Source organism: Grampus griseus (assembly GCF_964374135.1).
Source record: "Grampus griseus genome assembly, chromosome: 16".
Classification (NCBI taxonomy): Eukaryota; Metazoa; Chordata; class Mammalia; order Artiodactyla; family Delphinidae; genus Grampus; species Grampus griseus.
The window spans coordinates 40,592,716-40,613,352 of NC_139010.1; the positions used below are offsets into that span (position 1 = coordinate 40,592,716).

A 20,637-nucleotide genomic window follows, 5' to 3' on the forward strand; every position below is an offset into this window, starting at 1 on the left:
TCCCCCTCCAAGAACTGGTGGGTGCACTGAGCCTTATGTAAAGGCAATGCTGAGCCATGGCCATGGGCATCTCTGTGGGGACCCTGGTAAAGGAGACTGTTCCAAGTGTCCCCAAAGGGATGGAAAATGAAACTTGGAGACAGACATTTGGGGGACAGTGATGCATAATAAAAATGTATGTGGCCACCTTACAATATTGCTAAGTTTCAAAATATATAAAGTTGATATTTGAGTTCTATTTTTATAAAATAGTTCTAGATTTATGGCGATATGTACATGTGTATTTATAGCCTTTCAATTTTAGGTTACAGTTTTGTGCTCTAAAGAAATATATGTATGACTAAAGAACTGTATATTGAAAGCACTATATTCAAATAATTTAAAGACTGTAAGTCTGTATTCAATAAAATGTAATGCCAAGAAAGATGGTGTTGGCTATTGTTTCTACCCAGAAATGCTATAAAAATCCTGTAGTAAATTCTGTGAGCTGGGTCAACAATTCATTCGCCTCTGAGGTCTGACAGCAGCAGTGGCAGCTGTCTAAAAGACAGGGGTTGGGAGAGAAAAGGGGGGAAGGAACTTAGTCTCTCCTAGTGTGTGGCATGCCACCATGGGGTGGGGGTGAGGGTCAGAGAGGCTTCATGGGATGTTTGTGATCAGGTTGACAGAAACCTGGGTGTAGAGATGGGTGTTTCCACTCAAGCCTGCACGAACACGCATAAGCAGAATGAAGTGGAGGGAAAAGCATCAAGCTCAGAGGTGGGATGCCTAAACTGGAGCCCCAGGTCTGTCTCTAGCTTGCTGTTAGAGACAGAGTGACTTTGGGGATGTCACTTTCACCTCTCTAGCCCTCAGTTCCCTCACCTGTAAAATGGGGATGTTGATATCAGCACTACCCATTTCCAGGGTTGTAGCAAGATGACAGAAGATGGTCACTGTTCGAAAACTTCAAAGTGATGTAAAAACTTAACAGCCTTCCTGCAGGCTCACAGGTACATGTGCACAGAGGTTCCTGCACCCTGCACAGGTATATTCCCAGCTGCAACATCCCCTCCACAGCCCCAAGGATCCACAGAACCAGAACTGAGCTTCCTTCAAATAGAAGCCCAAATCGAACTTTAAAGTGTATGAATTTGTGTGACTGGGATGCAGAAAAGCATTATCCAAAAAGACAATGGCTAAGAATATTCCGGGAGCAATGGGGGGGGGATAGGAAGGAACAGGAGGAAAGTAATGTGAGTTTGTTCTTATTGATCACATATATCACACGTGGCCCCAAAATAACAAGATATAGGTGACAGAGAAGAGTACCAACAGGCAAGCCAACCCCCAACATGCAAAATAATGCCACCCCCTCCTTGTTGTCTCTGAAGGTCCTGAGAGGTAGCCATTGGTACATTCAGGTAAAAATGTAAGGAGGAGTCCTTCCTAGGTTCACAAGAGCAGCCATGAGTTTCCAAATTACTCCTAAGCAGTTCTTCTTGCGGGTAGAGACAAAACCAGTACCTTGGTTTCCCTTTATAAATTCAGGCAGTCTCCCTGCTTTTATGTTTCTCTGAGTTTTCTTTCCAAAGAGGCCTCTTGAGTCTGCAGGATGAATAGTATGGCATCTGGGGGAAAAGCTGGCCTCATCTTTCTCAAAGCCCTGTTCTCCCTCATTCCCTAAGGACCAGCTCTCTCCTTGTTCTTTTCTTTCTGCTTCTTCCACCTCCTTGTGGGATTTCACTTTCTATTTCTGTTCCTTTTATATCGTTGGACCCCAGGATTCTGTCCTTGGTCTCCATTTCTTATATTTAAGGAGCCTGCAAAATGGCAGGCTGAGCTGGTACAGAAGGGCCCCTTCTGCCTATAAAAACATACACACAAAGAGGAAGGAAATTTTAAACATAGAGTCAAGTTCAAAAGAAAGAAAAGAAATCCCCACATTCCAGAAAAAAAAGGCTGTTCAAAACAGAGCAGTGAGTGGGAGCTAAAGGTATGTCGGACCAGACACAGACTCCAGTGGTTGACAGTGGGCTTTTCCACCCCTGCAAGTTGACAGGACGTAACCTCAGCCCAGCCGAGGTGGGAGATACAGCTAAACACCCCTCACAAAAAAGGAACCTCAGAGGGGTGTCCCAACACTTTTCTAAAAAGGACTAGAAACACTCTTCCCATCAGCCCAGGGGAGCATTAAGGAACCAGGCCATTCACTCAGGGCTGCAGATGGTGGAAAAAAGAGATCCATGAGAAATCTAATTATAAGCTTATGCCACATGTGGATATAGAATCTGAATGTATACACCTTATCTGTAAAGCAGGAATTCCAAGCCAATAGTTTATTTAAATTGCCTGGGTTAGTAAGATCCGAAGGGCCTCAGCAGAATCAAGTATAAAACCGCTCTCCACAACCCTGGACACACCAAACCCCCAGGGGGAAAACACTCCATTAAAAATGAGCTCACAGTCAAAAAATACAAACAGCACAAGAGATGGCTCACAGGAGGGAAAGCAGCGGATAAAAGAAACAGGTGAATAATATCACAAAGGCTGGAGAAAAGAGATGACTCAAAGAGAAGCCATGAAATAGATGTGTTTAACAATATATAAAAAATAAAAGTACAGGAGAGATACATATAGAAGTTCACAAAGGAGAGATTAGATACAGTGGGGGGAAAGCACTATTCAAAGAGAAAATGGTTAAGAATATTACAAAATCCAGAAAACACACCATTCTAAAACTCATAGTCAAAAAAGAGATAATAATGGAAATTTTAAAATACTTAGAGCAGGATGATAATAAAGATACTTCATATCAAAACCTCTGGGATACAGCAAAAGCGATGCTTTGAGGGAAATTTATACTTACATCAGAAAAGAGGAAAGACTCAAGATTGATGAGCTAAGTGTAATTTAAAAGTAAGAAAAAAGGACCAAACAATAGACTCAAAGAAAGCAGAAGGAACAGTAAACTCAAAGAAAGTAATAAAGATAAAAACAGCTCTCAGTGAAAGAGAAAGCAAAAAACAATAGAGAAGCTAAATAAAGGAAAAGTTGATTCTTTGAAAAGACTAACAAAATAGACAAGTCTCTGGTAAAACCAATAAAATAAAAAGAGAAGGTCAGAAATAAATAATAATATGAATAAAAAGCTGACATAACTACAATAAAGTAGATGATAAAAGGATAACAAAAACACATCAACCACTTTATGGCAATAAATTTAAAAACAGATTAAAAACAGAAAAATTCTTAGAAAAATATAATTGACTAAAACTGATGTAAGAAGAAATAAAATTTCTGGATAGTCTTATAAATCTTAAACCAAAGTGATAATTTAAAGTCTTCCCACTCGGGGGAAAAACGGGGGATGTCAAGAACATTAAATTTTATAGACATGTTTTACCAAACATTCTAAGAAGTACTCATTTCAGTTGTATACAAAATAAATAAAGGGATATTCCCTCTTCTTCTATACTCCCTTATTTATTCTCTGAAGCCAGTGTAACTTTAATATCCAAACCAGACTAGGACATACAAAGAAAAACTACAGGCCCGGGCTTCCCTGGTGGCGCAGTGGTTGAGAGTCCGCCTGCTGATGCAGGGGACACGGGTTCATGCCCCGGTCTGGGAAGATCCCACATGCCATGGAGCGGCTGGGCCCGTGAGCCATGGCTGCTGAGGCTGCGCGTCCGGAGCCTGTGCTCCGCAAAGGGAGAGGCCACAGCAGTGAGAGGCCCACGTACCGAAAAAAAAAAAAAAAAAAAAAAACTACAGGCCCATTTAACTCATGCATATATATCCAAAAATCCTAAATGAAATACTAGCAAACAAATTCTAACAGAATATAAAAGAAATAATACACCCATGATCAATTCAGGTTTATCTAAGAATGCAAAGTATTTTAATATTAGAAGATATCTAAATGTCATTTACTCATCAACAGCCTAAAGAATAAAAATAATAGGATCATTCTAATCATTAAAATCACTAAAATACATTCAAAAAATTCAACAGTCATTCATAATTTTAAAAAACTCATAGTAAAATGGAATTAGAAAAGAACTTAGCTTGACAAAAATCTACAAAAACATACAATATACATCATCCTAAATAGGTAAATGTTGGAAATGTTTTCTATCCTTTAAAATCAGGGTAAGGGGACTTCCCTGGCGGTCCAGTGGTTAAGAATCTGCCTTCCAATGCAGGGGACCCGGGTTCAATCCCTGGTCGGGGAACTGAGATCCCACATGTGCGGGGCAACTAAGCCCATGCGCTCTAGAGCCCGCGCGCCACAACTAGAGAGAAGCCCGCGTGCCGCAGCTAAGACCCGACGCAGCCAAAAATAAATAAATAAATATTTAAAAAATAAAACTAAAATAAAATCAGGGTTAAGGAGACGATAGGCAGTATTATCACTTCTTTTCTTCATTCCACTAGAGGTTCTAGCCTGTCCAATAAGAAGGAAAAAAGAAAGGCTTACTCAAGTAAATAAAATTATCATTGTTTGTAGACAGTATGATTGTCTACATAGAAAACTCAAAAGAATCTACAATTAATAGAAATCATAAGAAACGGTCAAGGTAGCTTATATAAAATCAATATATAAAAGTCATCTTCATTTTATACAGCAATAAAATCACAATGTGAAATACACAACTTACAATAGAAACTTGCAATAAGTTTAACAAAAGACATGCAGAGCCATGCACAGATAATAATAAACTATACTTAAAGACATTGAAGAAGATCTAAATAAAGGAGAGGTATTTCAATATAATAAATAGGAAGGCGTCAGAAAGATTCAGTTTTCCCCAAATCGATTTCTAGATTCAATGCAACTCCGGCGAAATATTCAATGGGTGAACTTCTGTTTCTGATAACGGTAGAGTAGTTTAATTCAGACTATGCTTCCTACATAAGACATCTTTAAAAATCTGTCACATATGTTTTTTTAAATCTTCTTGAAAATCAAGAAAAGAGCTAACTGGATTAAGATCAGGAAGAGGATGAGAGTAAGCATAGCACTGGAGATACTTTTTCTCTGGAACTATCTAGTGATATTGAATAGGCAACCTAGAAGATGAGATGCAATTTGGAGTTTGCAGAGTTAGGCTTAACAAAAATTGGAGTCTAACACCACCAAGGGGGGGAAGCCTGGTAATCTACAATCCTCATTGGGTTAGGATCCAAAAAGACTGCACCACAGAAATGAGGAAAAAATATAAATAAACCAACCTCCACATGGACTGCAGCCCAGTTTCAGGCCATCTGGATGGCTCAGAAAATCTCAAGTCCTGAAATTGTATTAAGATGATCCTGGGTTGCTGGTGCCACTAGGACCTGGCAAGAAGTGAAAAATAAAGTCATCTATAGAGGAAAATAACATCTTTCTTGGCCTCAACTTATTTCCACAAATAATTTTTCTAGTACAATGTCCAGTACACAATTAAAGGAAACCAAGCACTCTAGGAGACAAGACAAAATGACAGAAACTAGCAGAAATAACAACAGAAACAGACACATGGGGTCTCTAGAGAATGGAATTCCCAAACACAGACTATAAAACAAGTATTTTTACTATGATCAAGAAGATAAAACCAAACTGAAAAACTTGGCAAGAAACTGAACTCTAAAAAGTGGCACAGCAAATTTGAAAAGGGACCAAACTAAAATTCTTGAATTGAAAAATAAATAACTGAAATAACCAGATTAATGGTTTTGATAGTATTTAAGACACAACTGCAGAAAAATTAGTAAAATGGATTACAGGTAAAAATGAATGAATGAATGAATCAATCAATCAATCCATGAATACACACATACACACAATCCCAAAAGAAGCACGGAAGAAAGAAAGAGAGAAAAACACAGGAGAGAAGAGACTGTGCGAAGAATACAGCAGGAATACAGTGAGAATACATTGAGAAAGTCTTACGTACATTTAACTGGAGTCCCTGAAAAGTGAGAAAATGGGACAGAAGCAATATGTGAAGAGATAATGGCTCAAAATTTTCCGAAAACAGGTGAAGGATTTAAATTCAAAGTTTTAAGTGTCCCAACAAACCCCAGGCAGGATCAATAAAAAGGCACCTATGTAAACCTTACAAAGGTTTCCAGTCCATGCCACACGCCTGACTTGCCTGGGAAGGTTACTTGACACCTCTGACGCTCAGTTTTGTAAATACAAATTACAGCCTATTTCATAGAAACGGTAAAATGATTAAACGAGATAACACGGAAGGTGCTTAGCTTGTCGCCTGACACATACTTTCTGTAACTAGCTGTAAACGTTGGCTATTGTTGTTATTTATCATTAACACTTGCCGTACCAAGTTGAAATTCCGTGTTTACCGGGCTGCGCCAGTGACGAGAGCAAGTGGCCTTTTTGCACCCCAGCAGAGGGCATACAGTAGTTGGTGCAGGCATTCAAGAAGGGAGACTCCTCACCCCCAGTCCCTACGCCAGGCACTTGGCAGAGGACTTGGGGTGCAGGGGATCTTCGAGCTCCATGCCCACCCTTCGTGGCCCTGCCCACCCACGCACGACCACGCCCATTCCCAAGGGCCTGAAAAGCAGTTACCTAGCAGCGTGTACTGCCCCGTAACCCCAGCAGGAGGCCCGGCCACGCCCAGGAACGCGTTGGTCATCATGCCCTAGGGGCCGTACAGCTCAGTCGGCCTGTCAGTGGAGCACCGCACCTACCGCTTGGAGGGCCTGTTAGGTAGGCAGCTGAGCGCCAAAGGGCCACCCAGTTGAGTGCGCCCAGGTACACCGCAGCCTCTGAGCATCTGTGCCGGCTGTGCCCTCTGCCTAGACTTCCTTCATTCCTCAGACCTAGACCGAGTGCCACTTCCTCTGGAAAGTCGGCCCTAAGCCCCACAGCTGCAGGATGTTTTAGCATCTTCTTCTGGCTTCTGCTGCCTCAATATTAGAGCAGGAAGAAACATACACTGTGAGCCCACTGGGTGCTGGGTAGTAAATGCAAATTACCTGGATAGAAAATATTACATACCCTGCTTTACACATTGGGAAACTGAGAAGCAGGAATATTAAGTGACTTTTCCAAGGTACGTGGCTGAAAAATGGCAGAGAGTCTGTCCCTTGATCATCCATTCATGCAACAAACCTTCACTGAGCAAGTAATATGTGTTGGACACTCTTCCAGGTACTGGGGACACACTGGTGAACATGATACGTGTCCTTGAAGTGACTGTGTCATTGTTGACTGCTAACTGACAGCTGTGCCAAGGCTCTGACACAGGAGCGTAATCATAGTGGGACCTGCCACTGGCCATAATTGGAGGGGAGAGGACAGAGATCTGGAAAGGTTTACTTGCCTGAATTACATCTGAGTTGAGCTTTAAAGAATGAGGAGAAGCTAACCAGGTAAAGGAAGAAAGAGCACTCCAGGTAGGGGGACTAATATCTGCAAAGGCTGGAAGCATGAACAAATGACCTATGTATTTGTTGAACTGATGGGAAGATGAGGCTAGAGAGGTGGACAGGGACCAGATCCTGCAGGGCTATGTAGTATTAGACAGGGGAAATAAACTGTGGCTGCTGTGAGTAGAACAGATTAGAGGGGGCCAAGAATGGAAGCAGGGAGACAAGGGATGGTTGTGGTGGTCCAGGGGAGAGATGATAGTAGCTTGGACCAGGACAGCCTTAAAGGGATAGTGGATTAAAGTAAAAGTAACAGTACTCCCTAAGAGGATGGAGATGGGAGGCGAGGTTCAGGGGGCTGTGCTCCAGATCCAGTGTCTGGCTAGAAAACCCTAGAGTTTACAAAAACACTGTTTGAACTAATAAAAAAAATCAGCACAGTTTAACTATACAAAATCAACACACAGGACTTCCCTGGTGGCGCAGTGGTTAAGAATCCGTCTGCCAATGCAGGGGACACGGGTTCAAGCCCTGGTCCGGGAAGATCCCACATGCTGCGGAGCAACTAAGCCCGTGCACGACAACTACTGAGCCTGCGTGCCTACAGCCCGTGCTCCACAACAAAGAGTAGCCCCCGCTCGCCACAACTAAAGCCCACGCGCAGCAACGAAGACCCAATGCAGCCAAAAAGTAATTAATTAATTTAAAAATATCAACACACAAAAATCAATTGTAATTCTGTAACTAACAATGAACCATCTCAAAAGGAAGTTAACAATTCCATTTACAATAGCATCTAAAAGAACAAAACACATATGAACAGATCTAACCAAGGAGGTGCAAATCTTATACACTGAAAACTACAAAAATTGCTAAAAGAAATCAAAGAAAACCTAAGTAAATGGAAAAATATACCATGTGCATGGATTGAAAGACTTAATATTGTTAGATGACAATACTTCCCAAAGCAGTATACAGATTCAATGCAATTCCTATCAAAATCTCAATGGTGGTGTTTTTGCAGAAATGGAAAAACTCATCCTAAAATTCATAGGTAATTTCAAGGGACTGAGACTAGCCCAAACAATCTCAAGAAAGAACAAAGTTGGAGGTATCACACTTGCTGATTTCATAACTTACTCAAAGTTATAGTAATCAAAATAGTGTGGTACTGTCATAAGGATAAGTATATAGACCAATGGAATAGAATCGAGAGTCTAGAAGTAAACCATCACCTTTATAGTCAATTGACTTTTGTCGTGAGAGTCAGGACTGCTCAATGCATTAAGAACATTCTCTTTAACAATTTGTCCTGGGGAAAGTGGATATCTACATGAATATCTTTTGAATGAAGTTAGACCCTTATACCATATATAAAAATTAACTCGAAATTGATCAGAGGTCTAAATTTAGAAACTAAAAAACTCTTAGAAGGAAACATAGGGGCAATTCTGAATGACCTTAGATTTGGCAAGTATGTCTTGAACACCAAAAGCATAGGCAACAAAACAAAAATCAGAACAACTGAAATTCATTACAGTTAAAAACTTTTGTGCATCAAAGGACACTACTAAAAAAGTGAAAAGACAATCTATAGAATGGGAGAAAAGATTTGCAGATCATATATCTGCAGTCAGGACCTCTCATTGTCATTGGGATGCTTAATAGGCATCTCGGACCAATATGTCCAAAATATCTAAACCAGACTCCTAATACTCACCAGTCCCTCCTGCATTTTTTCCATCTCGGTTCATAGCAGTGCCATTCTTTCACTTACTCAAGCCAAAAACCTTGCAGGCATCTTTCTCTACTCTCTTTCCCTCACACACCCCATCTAGTCTAGCAGCACATTCTGTTGGCTCTATCTTCAAAGTATCCCGACAGAATTCAACCATGCCTTAACCTCCCTGCCACCACCCTCAGTCTCTTTGTCCAAGCCACCGTCAGTCATCTCTTGCTTGGATCACCGCCCTGGCTTTCTCACTGAGCCCCCTGCGACCACCTTGTCCCCTGCAGTATGTTCTCAAAGCCAGGTGATGCCATTAAACCTGAGTCAGAGCATGGCCCTTGCCTCCGAGAACATTCTGGTTGCTCCTACAGTGGCCTGCCAGGCTCCTGATGACTTCTCTGACCTCATCTCCCCCTGTTGCTACTTATCTTCTCGGACCAGGGCTCGAACCCGTGTCCCCTGCATTGGCAGGCAGATTCTTAACCACTGCGCCACCAGGGAAGTCCCTGGTCTTTTCTCTTTACTCTCTCAGCCTTCAGGTCTTTCTCAAAAGTCACCTTCACAGACAGGTCTTCCTTGAGCATCTCCACTGACAATGTCGACACTTCCCTCAGTCTCCCTCTTCCTTATCTCCCTTCCCTCCTCTTTTATTTCTTCCTAGCGCTCATTGGTATCCAACATAACATATATTTCACCTATTTCTCTTGTTATCCTTCTCTCCTACCGGGATGAATGCTTCAGGGGCTCAGGGATTCTTGTCTGTTCTGTTCTCTGCTCTGTTCCAGAGTCTGGAACTGTGCCTGGCATATCTGAAGGACTGAAAAATACTAGTTAAAATGAACCTGCGTGGAGCGAACGCTGGAACCACAGAAGGTGAGACTGGAAGAAGCAAGGAAAGTCAGAACCAGGCAGACCACAGGACATGGGCAGTGGTCCCTCTGAGGGCTGCAACGGTAGCAGAGAATCTGGAGGTACAGAAGGCAAGTGAGATGAGGAGTTCAAGAAGAAAATAGCTAATAGGCACCAAACTGTTAGCAGGAGTTATCTCTAGAAAAAGATAAATCCATGGTTGATGAAGGACATAGAGTGTTCCCAAAGACCTGTGATGGGAGGGGAAGTTGGCACAGTAACTTTGGGGGGCAACCTGGCAGTGTCTTAAAATTTAACTGTATACTGTAGAATCCAGCTACTCCATTTCTCAGTTTCATAAATATATAAAAACTCGCACATGTACATGGAAACATGCCCATGAAGATTTTCTGCATTCCTTGGTCATCTTGAAAAATTGGAAACGACCGGAAAAAGGAATGACTGGATATATCGCAGTACATCTGTCACATGAAACGCAACACGGCAGATCTGTGTGTACTGATGGGGCTGGATTGCCACAGCCATTGTGTTAAAGGAATAAAGCATATTCCGGAATTTTATGCACACTATGATCTCACTTCCACTGAAAAAGACAAAAGGAGGGGGAGGGGAAGAATTATAGGCGATTTTTAAATCTGTGTCCTTTTCTGTAATTTTTAAGGTTTTTAAGAACTCATCAGTCTGCATTACATTTATAATCTGATAAAGTTTTAGAGTTTAAAATATGTTTTTACCAGCACAAGTGTTTTAAGAAGCAAGAAAGGAGATAGATCAGAGCATGAATCTGCTGGAAGGGTGGGGGAGAACTGGGTGAGCCACTGAATGTGCTAATGGGTCTTCGCCTCTGACGATGCAAGTTCAGGAGAAGGTGGGCAGAGGCTCCAACTGCAGGAGGTAGAGGAGTGGTAGAGATGAGGAAATAAAGAGCCCAGGCAGCTCTTCCCACAGTAGGGGAGGGGAAGGCGTATTTTAAGAGGATCAAGGGGAGAATTTTTATGATTGAAGGAGACTTGAGTATTGCAAGGTATCAGCAGGTGGTTGATTTTTAAAGTTAGCTTTGTATCTCCCTGAATGGTAGTTCATATAATACTGGCAGCCAACATTTACTGAGGGCTGGTGACAAATGCCGGGGTGTTAACAGAAGCAAAGCAGGGAGCATCTGCTCCCCTTTCTCTGTTCAACACTCCCCCCATCATTTTAGACCCAACTAACATCACACCAAGCACAGAGTGGTGCATTTGCAGGCTCTCATTTGTAAAATCTGCCTCTGAGTTCTGTGCATTTCTTTAAAAATCATAGCCCTTTTATCATTTCCCGAAACCCTGCTGGCTTTGGAAATATGCCTGATCTCTCCTGAATTTACCATGCCTTAAGCAATCTGAAAAGTTTATTTCTTTCTTTATTACCCATGAATTATAATAGCTTAGCAAAAGTGTCCTGACTATGGCCTCAATACTGATGAAATTAAACTAACTAATGCTGAACAAGAAGTGTTAATTTCCCTCGCCATGGTTGTGCCTTGCCTGCTGTACTTAAGTCTGCCAAATGACCTGCTAAAAAGGAAAAGACTCATAAGAATAGAATCCATCCTTATTTAGCTAAGTTGCTCTGTGTACCATCCTCCTGTCCCTAGCTATGCATTAGCTACACACGTTAATAGTCATTGGCTTTGCATCTGTGCCGAGCAGAGGAGGGGGAGATGCCTGTCTGTTTGCCTTGACTTCCTAACCAGGAACATGTAAATCATTTGCAGGTGGCACACGATTCCACCAGTACTGAGAAGAGGGAGGCTTTTCCATAACCCTCCAGTTCACCCAGATCCCCCTTGAAGAATGAGATGCCACTTCAAAGAGTCAGGTTTTCTGCGGGTGGCCTTACAGCTTCTGGTTGATTTATGCTGGAGTTTAGCCACTGCCTTTGCAAAGACTTTGTTGCATGGAGTATATTTATCTGACCTTTCTTTGAATAGACAACCCATAGCAGCTCATAGGAAAAAAATGTGTCCTCCATATAGAGAGGTGGCATTTGGATGAGCTGCAGGAATTCTGGTGCTTCTCCGAGTTTGATCCCTTAAGCCTGCACTGGCCGCCCTGCAGCTGGGCTCAACACATCCTGGAGTGGTGAGAAGGGGACAGGCATCCTGAGGATGAGTAGATGAAGTAGACTCAGAGGTGGCTTATCGCTTTGATGAGACTCAGATTTACGTCACTCGGGGTCCAAAAGAATCGTTGGAGGTGCCCAGCGCCATTAGGAGCTTGTTTATTCAACAAGCTGTATTAACACCAGGCCCAGGGTGGGGCGGGGGGGAGGATGGACTGTGGTCAGTGAAGGAGACACGGGGCTTTGTAAGGCAAAATGAGGACTGACATGGTATGATGAGGAGGACTTCTTCCTGTGGGACGTCATTTGCTCAGATGTTGAGGCATATTCCCATTTTTGGCACTGCCGCCACCTCCATAGGGTGGGTTATTCGGTGGATTAAACCTTATTTCTTAGGTAAACCTTGCCACGAAATAGTGCTGCTGTTCTCATAAAACAAACTCCAAACGCAGATGTTACATGAGGCTTGGTGAGATGTGCTCTGCAGGGAAAGGGCCATAGCAGGTTGTGGGGTACACACCTTCCCAGGTCTCCTTCTACAGAGCCCCTCCTCCCTTACACTCCCGGTCACAGGGACCGGCCCCAGGTGGAACCTTCACCCCTTCTCTCCAGAACCCCCAGGATTTAGAGAGCTGGTATTATGTGTTATCAGAATAGAGGTAGCACCTTGCCCCCAGAGGTGGGGTGTAAGGTGGGCACGGAGAAGCTGTTTTGTTCCTGATTTCTCCCAATCAAATTGAAGTACATGTCCCAGGAGCGTCTTCAGACAATGCAACGCCAAGGTCATGGAGGCCAAATCGCCTCCTACCTACCAGCTTGCAGCTTTTCCCTCTCTGGCTATAACTCCCCTCTCCAGAGGGGGCGCTGCTGGGGGAGTATCTGATCCCCAGAATTCTCTGCCCACAAACTACCTTCATGCCTCCCCGGACGATTCACTGGCCATTCCAAACTGGGTGGACTGCTTCATTTAAACAAGTCACTGGTCCAAACTGAGTGCCTTCCTCTAAAGATGTTTAAGAACAAGACACTTAAATAGGATACAATAACATAAATATGCCAGAGAAAAAGATGCCAGTGTTCTGTAGAGAGAGGTGTTAGCAGCAGTCACAGGGACAATTAGGGCCACCACTGGGTACCCAAGGAGCACTATCTTGTTAATGGAGATCCTCGCTGAGTTGCTTTTTGAAGTTCCTTTCCAGAAGTGAAATTAAAATCACGCAATTAAAATGTTCACAGTTGGGGCTGGATGTTCTTGAACTGATTGAAAGAGAAGAAGTGGACATGGCAACATTTTGAAACAGCAATTGTCTCTGTAATTAAATGCAATTAACTGACATAGCTGTCTGCTTTTCTCCACATAGGACTGATTGAAATGCTAAGACTTTAAAAAACATGCCCACCATCTGATTTCTCTTTCCATTCTAACCACAATTCTCACCAACGAATGAAGACTGCCAAAGGTGGTGATTTAGTGAACCAACCCTAACACTGAGGTTATAGGGTGAACATATCAGGAAACGTGGGGAGAAATGTGTTGGAGAAAACAGAGCTCCAGGCTGTCCCATGCACATCATTTCTCCTAAACCCATATAGCCTTGCATTTCCACAATAGAGAATAAATCTAACAATTTTCCCATAGCTGATCTCTAGGAAAGGAGCTGTTGAATGTAAGTAATAACCAAAATGCAGATTCCAAAGGGGAGAATAAAAATTTAGTCCATTAGCTTTAAAAAAATTTTTTTCCCTGATTTTTATAGAAAATCTAGAATATGCTAAAAGAATTTTTTTAAGTTTCTCATAATCTCACCACAGAGGGATAATCACTGGATATTTTCTTTTTTCCTAATATATACACATGAATTGCACTGAATACATATTTTTATTTATTGATTGATTGATTTAGGCTGCACTGGATCTTCATTGCTGTGCGCGGGCTTTCTCTAGCTGCAGTGAGCAAGGGCTACTCTTCATTGAGGTGCACATGCTTCTCATTACAGTGACTTCTCTTGTGGCAGAGCACGGGCTCTAGGAGTACAAGCTCAGTAGTTGTGGCGCGTGGGCTCTAGAGCGCACTGGCTTTGGTAGTTGTATCGCACGGGCTTAGTTGCTCCGCAGCACATGGGATCTTCCCAGACCAGGGATCAAACCCGTGTCGCCTGCATTGGCAGGTGGATTCTTAACCACTGGACCACCAGGGAAGTTCCTGAATACACATTTTAATATATATTATACATGTACCCTGATTTTTTGCTTATATTACAAATATTTTTCTTGCTATTAAAAATTTATAAACATTTTTGAAATGTCCGAATAAAATCTCATCATATGCATTTGCCACCATTTACTTGACCATCTTCTTATTATTGGGCATGTAAGTTATTCACAGTATTTTGCTATTATAATAGTACAGAAAGGAATATCTTGTTGCAAAAGCCTGCCTTGTTGCAAAAGTCTGTATTTCTGATTTTTTCCTTAGGGAGCTTTCTTATAAGTGCAATTTCCTGGGCCAGAGATTAGAATCATTTTTTAATTCTAATTTTTGTGAGGCATTTGAGGCTTTTGGTATGTACTTCCAAACTGCCCTCTAGAAAGGTGACCAGTTTATATTTCCATCATCAGGGTAAGACTTTACCTAATTCTGTAAATCCCCTCCAACACTGAGCATCACCTCTATAAGAAAGGCTCAAAACTATTCCTAGAGAAAGCTCATATTTTCACTGATCATATGGCTCTGGGGCAAATCACAACCAAAACAAAAATTTTTCAGGTCTCTGGCTGTGCTTCCCAGCAAAGGGGAGGGCACATCGGGGCCAGTACCAGGTGGGCACCCACCAGGGATGTTGAGTTACAGCCATGAACAACTGGAGAGCAGACCAGTCGCTGCCATCCATGAAGACACCTGCATATCAGGTTCATCTGTCCCCGTGGCACCCACATCCTTCCCCATCTTTTCCAGCTGTGTTGGCTAAAGATGGACACCAGGCCATCCTAGAGAAGATAGAAGACTGGAATGTGGTGGAACTCGTGGTGAATAGAGAAGTTGTCTTCCACTGCAACATCAAAGGCTTGGAGTTTGGGAAGCCCTTCCCACCAGCATTTTGCCTTCTCTGGGGCATTTCCATTTCTAGTTGAAGTGGTTGATGTGTCCTGCCCATATTCAAATTGGGTTTCTTTCTGAGTTTTAAATTCTTACTCAAAGCCCCATGCTCTATGGCACATGAATGAGCGCATCCTAAACCATACACAGTAAAGTGCTTGATGCTCTGGGCTTCTTCCCAGAACGCTGGAAACAGAAGAGGGATGGAAAGAAAATGAAGTTTTAGCTCTAGACGTCAAATGGGACTGTGCAAATTTAGGGAGAATAGGTTGTTTAGTAGTTTTTCATTTTAATAATGTGTGTTTTATTATTATTTACCTTGAAAATGGTTTTTGTTCTGTTTGATTATTCTATCTAGGCTAGCTAAGACGATCAGAGTTGATATGCCGGCAGTGTATGGCATCATCAGCTACGTTCTATGGATTTCTTTGCCTCAGAGAGCTTCTGGCTCAGCAGGCTGGCATCATGCATGCCTCACTGTATGCTCAATGTAAAAGCTTTCCCAATCCACTAATACTCTACAAAGGCTGGGACCTTTGGAAATGCTCTCCTAGTGGAAGCCGTATGTTTGTCTTATATAACGTGACATGGTATATAAAGCTGGCTAAAAGAAAATTATACCTATTTCCCCAGGAGGCGATGGTAAACTAGACCCACGGTGCAAAGAGGCCAGGAGAGCTGTACTAAATGCCTACTGATCTCTTCATTGGAACAGGCATCTGAAGTCAGCAGAAGAGCAGGTGCCTCCCGCCATTCTGCAGTACAAGCAAAAGCGGCCATTCCGGGCCGTGGATGCTGGGCTCAGGCAAGGCAACGCACCCTGTCCTTCAGCCTGCACAGCCAGGTTTCTCACCTGGCTGCAAGGAAACGGGGCCCGCAAAAGTAATAAAACCACACCATCTGCAGCATCTCTCAATCTCAACCCATAGGGAGAGCCCTCCAATATCAGGTACACATTGAGCTTGAAGGAAATAAAATGCAATCTAATAACAAAGCGCCATCCCTTGCTAATAACGCAAAGTTGCCAGAAGCATCAGAGATTCCACTGTATAGCAGTGAAGAGCTAGGAAGAGGTAGAATTAAGGATAAGGCAGGAGGGGGGTGGTGGGAGGGAGAATAGTGGGCTTTGAAAATCTGAACCAGGAGTTAATGTCAGTATTTGGAAACCTGTCTATTCTTACAGGTTTACTTCTTGCTCCCAACAGAATAATATTTAACATTGTAATATATAATTACCTAACGACAAATCTTCATCTATTTTCTTTCAAATAAATCTTTATTTATTTTCCAGATCACAAGAAAATGATCTGCATTCTTTTGCATTAGCCAATCCAACAGGCTGGTCTGACGAGGGCCCGAAAGAGGCCGGGACAGAAGGGGAAAGTGGCTCCCTGTCTCACTTGGAGGAAAACACAGCCAGCGGTGTTTAAAAAGTGTTTTAGCTGTGGTCAGTGTCAACCTCAGCCATGTCAAAATGACGTTCATTTTCTTTTCAGGATCTTTGCACCAAACTGTAGCATGCATTCTTAGCTGTAGAGTAAAGGAGAGGGGAGAAATGCAGGTATTGATCTAATGATGTTAACTGTGAGGTCATGGTAAGAAGGCATCACAGAAGAAAGCTGGATTCCTTCACAGAAGACTCCGGGCGCTGTGTTGAAAGAGAACGGCTTGCAGGGCCTGTGACAGGCAGCGGCTGGCTCTGGGTGCACAGCCTGCAGGGATGCGGGGCCACCCTGCTCCCTGCAGCCTCACTGCACCTGGGGAGCCATCCTTCCCTTTGCTCCAGGGAACCTCAAACCCCCCTGCGCCCCAGAACTGCAAAGGCATCTGGTGCTCCATGAAACCACTTAGCCAAGTTCTTTCCCGCACGTGATGAAATAGGGGATAGAATTTTCATTTTCAGCCCAAGTTCCACTTTATCAGATTTCATTCAGAGATTACGAATCACTTAGGATGTTGGAAATATTTAATCATCTTTGCTGAGAACCTGAGGCTAAAAACAAATCTTCTTCCCGGTGTCTGGTGCCGGTTTTCACACGTTTTTAGTAACCCTGGATTTAGTCCCTTTTTCTCAAAGATCAGTTTAAGTTATTATTTGCTTTCGTACAAACATTTCACTACAAAAGAAGTACATTTTCATTACAGTAAAATGAAAAAATACAGGTAAAGATAAAGTATAAATTTGATAACATTTTGGTTTATTTCAGTTGGGGTTTCTTCCATGTATATCTGAATGTTCATTAAGAGCTAGACATACATAGAAATGGATTTCACCAATTTGGGATCATGCCGTATGTATCCAATTACGTATCTTTTTTTTAAACTTAACCTTTTATGTTGAACCTCTTCCCATGTGACCAAAACATTAGCTGACTGTCTAAGCATTCTATCTTGAACCAGGGAAATTTCTTCCTGCTTGAATGGTGCTTCCTACTTTCATTGACAAAAGCTTTTCTGCTGGGATATACAACTGCAGGCTTTCCCATCTACATTTGGTGCGGTAACTTCAGCTCCTCAGGCTCCAGGACCCCAATGTTAACCGGTACAAAGGGTCCACCCTGCAGCCACCTTGCCCTCCTCTGACACACCCTCCACCCTGGCCTGTATTTTGTCTCAGAACAGCGCCCCCATACACCCAACCTGCTCTCCTTTCCCCCACGGCCAGAGCAGAAGGGCTGGTAAGGGGAGGTTGCACACGGTTCTAAGAAAAAACCAAGTGCAGAAAGCTTCTGGGAGATCCTGTGCCCAGGGTGCTGTGTTCCAAGTTAGATCAGGATGAAATGATGTATGAATCAGCACTACTGGAAAAAGCCCCAGGGTTACCTCTGGGCTATAGGCTTGGAGAGGTGGGTGGGGTGAGTGGAGGGAGGAGGACTGCAGGACTCTCATTTCTTCCTTTTTGTAAATGTTCTCATTGGTGGAATTGATTTTTACTTTGCATATGAGTGTGAGTGTGTGTGTGTGTGTGTGTGTGTGTGTGTGTGTGTGTGTGTGTCCGGGAGGGGGGTATTTTTCAAATAAACATTTAAAATAAAATCAAGAATTCGGCATAGAGGTCATCTGTCTATATAACCTAGCTCTTCTCTGTCATTGATTAAGAAGAGCTTTGTCTTTGGAAATGTAATCATTTTTTGGTCTACAGAAACATGCCCTCATCCTTCTCCTCTGCTTCCCTCTGTCTTACGTCTTCTTAAAAAGATATCTCCCTGGGGCTTCCCTGGTGGCGCAGTGGTTGAGAGTCCTCCTGTCGATGCAGGGGACACGGGTTCGTGCCCCGGTCCGGGAAGATCCCACATGGCTGCGGAGCAGCTGGGCCCGTGAGCCATGGCCGCTGAGCCTGAGCGTCCGGAGCCTGTGCTCCGCAACGGGAGAGGCCGCAACAGTGAGAGGCCCGCCTACCGCAAAAAAAAAAAAAAAAAAAAAGGAAATATAAATGGTCCTTAACAAGGAAAAGATGTTTAACCTCACTCATAATAAGATCAATGCAAATCAAAAATGAGATATTAAATCAAAAAAATGAGATAGCATTCCATGTTGGCAAGGATGTGGGAAATAGACACTCATGCGTTGCTGGCAGCAGTGTAAATTGATAAAATGTCTGCAGAGGTATCTGGCAATATTTGTCAAAAATTTAAACCATATATCTTTTTTTTTTTTTTTGCGGTACACGGGCCTCTCACTGTTGCGGCCTCTCCCATTGCAGAGCACAGGCTCCGGACGCGCAGGCTCAGCGGCCATGGCTCACGGGCCCAGCCGCTCCGCGGCATGTGGGATCCTCCCGGACCGGGGCACGAACCCGTGTCCTCTGCATCGGCAAGCGGACGCTCAACCACTGCACCACCAGGGAAGCCCAAACCATATATCTTTTGATTCAATAGATTCCTCTTATCCTGAAGATATACATCTGCAAATACAAATTTCTACATGTACAAAAATTCTTTACAGCATGTCTCGTAATAAGAAAAGATTGGAAGCTGCCTCATATCCACTAACAAGGGATCGGTTAAATAAACCACAGTTCATTCAAGCAGTGGAAACCTGTGCATCCTGTAAAAAGACCGAGAGATATTTTTGGAGCACTGTTATGAAACGGTCACCAAGATATATTATTTAAGTACAAAGAAGCATGAAAAATATGACTCAGAAAAGTACATACTATTACAATTTGTGAAAAAAAAGAGAAAGAATATATGTATGTACATTGAATCTGCATAAAATTCCAAGAAACACGCTTGGGGTAGCAGAGGGACAGCAGTGAGAGGGAGACTGCTTCACTAGACACCCTTTTTACCTTTTAAATTTGTATTTAAATTTAAATTTGTATATATTTTATTATATAATAACATTAAATAAAAATCACATAAATAACATTTTAAAAATAAAGCAGTCGGGTTTAGACTGACAGAGAAACCAGATCACAGCAGAGCAGAGGGCTGTTGACAACACAAGAAACAAGAATCACCTGAAAGACTCTCTGAACTAAAGAGAGAATTCAGTATATGGAGGAAGATCCAAAAATTAGTTACCTCAAGAGATGGTGCTGGGACAACAGGACAGCACAAGCAAAAGAATGAAGTTTGATCCTGACTTCACACTGTATACAAAAATAACTCAAAATAGATGAAAGATACATATGTAAGAGCCAAAAACTATAAAACTCTTAGAAGAAAACACATGACCCTGGATAAGGCAATGGTTTCTTAGCTATGACACCAAAAACACGTATCTAGAATACATACAGAATTCTTACAATTCAATAATAAAAGAAACCAAGTAACCCAATTTTAAAATGGAGAAAGGATCTAAACAGACACCTCTTCAAAGATATACAAATGGCTGACACAAGCATATGAAAAGATGCTCAACACCATTAGTCATCAGGGAAATGGAAATCAAAACTACAGTGAAGTATCATTCACACGCATTAGGGTGGCTATTATCAAAAAGTCAACAAGTTTGGTAAGGATATAGAGAAATCAGAACCCTCATACCCTGTTGGTGGGAAAGTAAAGTGGTGCAGCTACTTTGGAAAACAGTTCCTAAAAAATTAAAACACAGAGTTACCCAGCAATTCCTCTCCCAAGAGCAATGAAAACATATGTTGACAAAAAAGTTGCACATGAATATTCATAACATTTACTCATAATAGCCAAAAGTTGGAAACAACCCAAATGTCCATCAACTGATAAGTGGATAAACAAAATGTGATGTATCCATACAATGGAATATTGTTTGGTCATAAAAAGGAATGAAGTACTGGTACATGCTACAACTTGGAAGAAACTTCAAAACATTTATGCTAAGTGAAGTAAGCCAATTATAAAATACCACATATTATATGATTCAATTTGTATGAAATGTCCAAATAAGCAAATAGAGATAGAAAGCAGGTTAATGGTTGCATCGGACTTGGGGGGCTAAGTGGGTGGAGAATTGAAGGGCTGATAGACTATGGGGTTTCTTTTTGACATGATGA

At 42.3% G+C, this 20,637-nt stretch overlaps 1 protein-coding gene across 1 annotated transcript; it reads left to right on the forward strand.

Moving 5' to 3' along the window:
* Window positions 1-1,977: 1,977 nt before the first annotated feature.
* Window positions 1,978-15,859, forward strand: LOC309834278 (UPF0728 protein C10orf53 homolog; the record flags this gene model as incomplete). Its single annotated transcript, XM_082672948.1, has 4 exons — window positions 1,978-2,064; window positions 6,640-6,703; window positions 15,021-15,140; window positions 15,795-15,859. The coding sequence occupies 4 exons, from the start codon at window positions 1,978-1,980 to the stop codon at window positions 15,857-15,859; spliced, it is 336 nt and encodes a 111-aa protein (XP_082529074.1).
* Between the last annotated feature and the right edge of the window lie 4,778 nt (window positions 15,860-20,637).